The sequence below is a fragment of the Hylaeus anthracinus genome, unplaced genomic scaffold (genome assembly GCF_026225885.1).
Source record: "Hylaeus anthracinus isolate JK02 unplaced genomic scaffold, UHH_iyHylAnth1.0_haploid 12001, whole genome shotgun sequence".
Taxonomy (NCBI): Eukaryota; Metazoa; Arthropoda; class Insecta; order Hymenoptera; family Colletidae; genus Hylaeus; species Hylaeus anthracinus.
In genome coordinates, this window is record NW_026534348.1 from 61292 (window position 1) to 67920 (window position 6629).

The window sequence follows — 6629 nt, forward strand, 5'->3', positions numbered from 1 at the left end:
TTGCCACATATGTACATATATGTACACAGTAAGGTTCAACTCACATTTCATTGAGAATACTTGAGAATATTTCAGTGATGTCTTAGAGTAGATTGAACTACGAAAATGTTGAAAATTTTGAAAGTTACACCTACTCTGGTCCCTCAATATCTTTTGTAAAACAGCAATTAGTGTACTCGTATAATACTGCATATAGATCGATCTTAATAAAGATTCGTAATAAATGGCTACTAAAGTGTTCTTTAACTACATGCAATTCAAAAATATAATAAATAATAATTATTTATTGGGCACATTAAGCAAACGTAATAGAGATACAAACGGGTCTCTTTTATCCTTCCTAACTCCCTTCCCTTAGTGTGATCATCAATTACGAGGTATAGCTAGAGATACTAAAATTCTGATTGTTATTTAACCAATTCCTCCTCGGTATATGTATATACTTGTTACATGTTTGAAATATCTCAGGTCTCATTTATCTCGACATAACGCTTTGAGAATGGGATCCAATTCTTACCACTTGCAGCAATAAATTTCTTCTGGTTCTTAGAAAGACTTCGAGGTAGGTATCTGTGGGACAGGAAGATCCCACGGTTTACCCTAGTCTTCACCTTGTGATAAAACCACAGACGTGGTATAGCGGTATAGGATCAGCTCTGTATGTTTGTTGCGCTTACCGACTGTGGTATTTCTATCGATTGTGGTCCTTGAAGTGGTCAGGCTCAAGTGTAGAGTGCGCTACATGGTTACTAATTGATCGTGAGGTCGGTACTTCAGCTCATGAAACAGAAACTTGGATAAATGCCCAGTCTAATGTATACTTAATCATCGGTGATGAAGTGTTTAGATCAGGTCGGTGATGCAGGTGATGTGATATTTAATGTAATAACGCGACTAGTCACACTTCAATTTCCTCAGAGTGGTACAAACAGTTTGGAAAAGGACATAATCGTATAGAAATTAATTTCTGTTAAATATGAGGACTTTACATAGGTCTACCGGTAGTCGGTGAGGAAGGAACCCAAGGGGCTACAAATACCATAAATTGGATCGGAACAAGCTTTATACAAAACATATTATTAATATAATGAAATAAAATACGTTTACTATGTACTATACATATAAATTTTACCATCAAAATATACTCGTATACATACTCTCACTTGTTTGCTAAGTAATCTAACCAATGATTTTCAGACATCAGACACTACATGGAGCACCATTTGAGATTTTGTGAAAATTTGAGTATGTTGCAAACTTTAGCGATGCTTAAAATGTAAGAAAATTCATCTAAATATTGTTTACATATTTCGCTTTGTTTCCGGAGCCCAACTTATTTTTACACACCCTTCGGAAAATACCTCGGCATGGGAACCGTAATCACAGAAACTGCACACTTCATGCTAGGAAAAAGAACTTGCGTAAATGCACGAAAACAAATATCGATTCTGTTCACGATTTACTTTTTCACCGACTCCGATCACACTTCGCGATGAACGAGCCGTGTCTCCAGAAAGTAAATACTCAAACAGAAACTTTCACGTTACGCAACGGGGACGTAGTTAAATGTATTTCGTTTCTGTCGGCAAACAAACAGAGGGGTTTTAAGAGTACAAGGATATCCAAAAACGATCGGTTCGATGGGCAATTGTATAAAACCTTTCGACACTGAGCTTCATTCAATTGCGAGCACCTCCTTTACTGTCGACACTAAGCCGATTAAGGAATCTGGCTTGCCAATCATCTTTATCATTGGGGGACCAGGAGCTGGAAAAAGTTACAAGTTTCATTAATTTTTAGTCCGAGTATCGCTCGATAAATCTCTTTTATCGTACCTTGTACAATTAACAATAATAACCTTAATGGTACATTTTAAATAAACGTATATATGTACATACGTGTATTCGGAATGGGTACACTTACTATACGTAAAGTAAATTTTTAATTTAATTATTTTGTGAAATATAATATTATATATACGTGTATATATTTCCCTGAGTGTGATACGAACTTATAAATATTGTTCGTATAAATTTTACTTATACACATCTACATATATACAGAGTTTAGTTGACCCATTTTCTACAACTCTCAGATTACTCTGCAAATGGAGACGAACTTGTTGTCGATCATTCCAGGAACATTGTGCTCAAAGGTGGCAGAGAAGTACGACTTCCTCAAGATAATCAGCGCCGATATTATCCGACAAGAGGTGGCGAAACGAACGGAGAGAGCATTTGTGTTGGCGCGAATGATGTCGGAGGGTCATCTGGTACCAACGGATATATTGCTCGAATTGATTACGGTCAACATTCTGACCAATTTGCACGACAAGAAAGGTATCATCGTCTCCGGGTTTCCGAGGCGGAGGAGTCAGTGCCAAGTGTTCGACAGGGAAGTGAGGCCACCCGATCTCGTTTTATTTCTGAACGTACAAAACTCGGTCCTGAGCGATCGAATCATGGCCAGAAGCATCACAACCACTGAGAGACCATTCATCAACTTCGATATCATCAAGAGAGACATCAGGGAATTCCATGAAAGAAATCTACCGATAGTTAAACACTACAAGAAGCTTTTGGCGATCATCGATGGAAATAACGACGCAAAGACCGTGTACGAAGAAGCATGCAGGATTATCGACGACCTTCTCATGAACTTCCAGAGAACGTCAACCTCGGCAGAAGTAAAAACTGTTGCATCTTCAGACGAGGTTATAGACGAACTGGAAAAAACGTAGATTTGAACATTCTTCTCCGTGAACGATTTTTATAAACAGATTAGGTGTTCCGTTAAAGGGAACAGTTTGATAAACGTCTTAAAATCATATCTTTGGTACAGTTCGGATAATGTTTAAGGACTTATTTGATACACGTTAAATACTACTTTAGCAGTTTTTGTTTGTGGAATCAATTGTTGGTGAAAGAGATGTGAGTTTGGTGCCTACAACTCTTCTCCGTAAACAATTTTTATGAGTGGATCAAGTGATCCATTATGGGGATGAATTTTATGAAAATTTTCAATAAAAGTATTAAAGTCATATTATGGGTCCATATTATTGATCCAGTTATTTGCGCATGTATTTATTATAATTTAGTAGACGTTAAATGTGATTTGGTTAGTTTATGTACAAGATATGTGTAATTAGATTTTCTGCGTCGTGCATGGTAATTCAAAAAACGAACACTCCGGTCTGCGTATTTTAAGTGACGTTACGATATAAAGTATTCTAATTAATTTAGTCTCCGAGAACATGGGATTTTTTAATTAAATTCAGTATAAATTTAATGTTACCAAGACAAACATTCAAATATTGAAAATATTGCAAATGAATAACCAAATTTATTCTTTCTCTGAAAAAGATTGAAAATCACACGATAACATTGATACTCTCTCTCTCAGATACATTTCTTTGCGTATAATTCTGGCCGTGAAATGATATAATTGCTTACTAAACTGGTCGAAATAATTGGCAAATTGACTGTCGTTTACACATTCTTTCCATCCATGCACGAAAAGTGTTTTTGATAGGTGCGTGTTCGTTACACATCTGTGCTTTTGTGACGCCGATTATATACCTGGTGCACACGTCAGTATTTATTCATCCCCTGTATGCGTTTCCGGTTGTTTTAATCGGTAGATGGATGGTTGCTTCTATTTGTGAACGCACCTACACACGTAAGATCACGCTCGTATTCGAACCTCTGTATAAACCTGACTTTTCTCTCTATCAGTGGTCGATATGAGTATCTGTGTACATCTGATTCTCTTGAACATATTCGTAAACGTGGGTGCGTTTTCTATAGCTTCATCTATAGAAATGAAATTAGTTTAGAGCTAGTGGTGCCTTGGTTTGGCATGTTGGAACCCTAAAATACGAAATTGAAGTTTGATTAAGGATCGGACCTAAAGTAAACCAAGCTCGTGATAATAGATTTAAAAACTCAAGCATAAACCATATCGCAGGCAACACAACCAAGATGGAATTTAATTGGGATCGAAGATATAGAATTTCCTGCAAGATCTAACAACGATGAGCAAGAGTCGGCACTCTTATTATTCGAAAACAAATCTGGAAAAGTATAAAATAAAAACTAAGTGAAATTCAGAAAGTTTGTCTTAGATGTGGCATTTGATGGTATCGTTATGAAAAAAGGATTTTGCTACATAATCCTTATCAACTATCGCAAACATGGTATTTAGATTTCTGCACCTCGGTTCGTACGATGGTAGAGAGAACCGGTTATTACATCTCGAAAATAACATTAAAACTATAACCACTGGATGATATAAAGGATGTGATTAATGCCGAGAAGATTCTTTATGTAGTCAACTTTATTGCAAATGTATCTGGTATCGGTAAGCAAGATCTTGGAAAAGAAATGCGCGGTTAATTTTAATTAAGTCAGGCTTGGTGAAATGCTTACATGGGCAAGTCTGCGAGGTGGAAAATCGATAACATGGCAATTAACTCGTATGCTAAAGTCAATAAATAATTGATGCAATAAATTGAGTAATAAAATTGACGACAAAACATCTCAACAGTTAGGAAGGCCAAAGATGGGTTCGATATTTTTAAAAAAGCAATTTATTTAGAATATTCTCCTATTGGTGTGATACAATTTTTCTATAAAAACGTTTTATATATCGTACATATAGTTGATTTAATATTAATTGATCAATCGAGGACTATCAGAAATCAAGTGTTAACAAAGTTCAAATTGAAAAGTACATTTTAACAATAACACCATCCCCATTGCATCCACCCTAAATTGATTATTGCATAAAAGTTCCAACCGATACACACTGACACAAAAGAATATAGATAATCCGTAGACGACTTCAAAGGTACAGAGTACAGGAAATTCAATAGGGTGAAAGTATGAAAGTTAGGTGTTCCAGCCTGTACAGCATTGCTTGCGTGTCTTGTTTTCAATGTGTCAGATTTCCGAACGTCACGTTCAAACCGGAAGATAACCCCGAGGCGTCTTTATCAATCACCCTTTTCGCATCCGCCCCTGGTAGCTGCCACCGTCCATCGCACACTTGCCGAGTTTCCCTGTGTACGTGACCGCCTATCGAAGTCCTCCTCCGACCTGTTTCCGTGTGTTGGGGTGGGTGGACGGGTGGTTGGCTGCGTTTATGAGGGCGCGGGCCCGAAATTGAAAAGCACCCCAGCGAGAGCTAGCGAGGGTGGTCGTGCAGCAGTCATTGACAAGCGAAAGACCGTATCAGAGGGTAATCCTATTGGTGGACGGCAGCGTCGCGACGTCCAGGCGTCATTGGTCCGCCTTGGAACATCGGGGCGTGGCCTCCAGCTCCTAAAGCTTAGAGTGGGAGGACGGGGGTGCCTGGCTGCATCCCTGGCAACGATTACCGGAAAACCACAGGGTCGTTCGGCGGTAGGAATCCAGCATGGCGGACTGGCAACCCCTCTGGCTGAATTTACCACTACCATCCCCGCGGCAAGCTATTACCGAGGCCACGCTGCTACCTCACCGCTAAACCCAGCAGCCCAGTGGATTTCGCTCGATTTGTCCGTGGGAACACTTCAGGAATCGGAAGTTCGATCGAACGATTAATTGCTCCGTTAACTAGTAGTCTTTTCAAACCCTGACCCGCTGGCTGCGTCTAGGGGTTGCAAGACGTCGCCTATCCTCGAGAAACGCATCGATTATCAACGAAATTTTTGTTAAATATAGTAGAAGTAGTAGTAGTAGTAGTAGTAGTAGTAGTAGTAGTAGTAGTAGTAGACATGGTAGCTTCGTGACGAAGAGGTTGGTAACTTCCGTTGCTTCGAATCTACATATATTTTATTTTACTTATAGTTTTTTAGCTTTGGAAATTCATGTTGGAAGTTGATTTTGACGAGAATCACAGACAAGAACTCAGTTTAGTGTCCTTGAAATTGTTATTACTTGTGGAATTGTAGCAAGGTTATAAGAACATATGAATTTCTTGCATCTGAATTTTGCATGCATCTGAGCCTCCATCTTTCATCAAGGAGAAACCGCATGTAAGAATTGAATCAACTATTAATTAAATAACAAAACTCTTAATAACAATATTAATAACCCTATTAATAACCCTAATTAAATAACAAAACTCTACAACTAAATGATTGAAAAGATCAAATAATAAATTATCGAAACCAATTATACTCAAAGAATCCATATTAATTCTTCTACTTGTACACAATGTTAGTGGATAGATACCCATCACGAAAATTTGCCCTGCCTATCTTACGTTCGTCACTCGAAATTTAGGCTCGGATAAGAAATTTGCCAATCTCGCTGCGCGCGCGAGAGAGAGAGAGAGAGAGAGAGAGGGGGGGGGGCGAGTTTCACTACCACGTAACCAACGATCAACAATTGCACGACGTTCAGTGGGTGAAGGTAGGCGTCGTCTCGTGACGGTGGCGAGAGGGTGGGGGTTAAAGCGTCGTCGACCAGGCGTCAACCGACGCGTAGGGGTGCGCGCAGGCGCCGCGACGAGCGTCGTCGGCGAAGCGCCGCGTCAAACGTGCCGGCTATAGGTTAAATCCTCCCGCTCCTCGTTTTTGTTGTTTTTCCGGCGTTGCCTCCTGATCCCGCCTTCAAAAGTGCCAACGGACCAATCGGTGGCCCGTT

At 39.3% G+C, this 6629-nt stretch overlaps 1 protein-coding gene across 1 annotated transcript; it reads left to right on the forward strand.

The window, feature by feature from the left end:
* The first annotated feature begins 1640 nt into the window (after positions 1-1640).
* Positions 1641-2740, forward strand: LOC128891033 (adenylate kinase isoenzyme 1-like). The gene is made up of 2 exons (XM_054150180.1): positions 1641-1776; positions 2139-2740. Exons 1-2 carry the CDS (start codon positions 1641-1643, stop codon positions 2738-2740), a joined length of 738 nt encoding a protein of 245 aa, XP_054006155.1.
* The last annotated feature ends 3889 nt before the right edge of the window (positions 2741-6629 follow it).

What these genes read in the sequence shown, in the direction of transcription:
- LOC128891033 (XM_054150180.1), top strand. Translation starts at nt 1,641, where the DNA reads ATGGGCAATTGTATAAAACCTTTCGACACTGAGCTTCATTCAATTGCG. An exon ending in GGGACCAGGAGCTGGAAAAA is followed by an intron (nt 1,777 to 2,138) that starts GTTACAAGTTTC and finishes CGATCATTCCAG; the next exon opens with GAACATTGTGCTCAAAGGTG.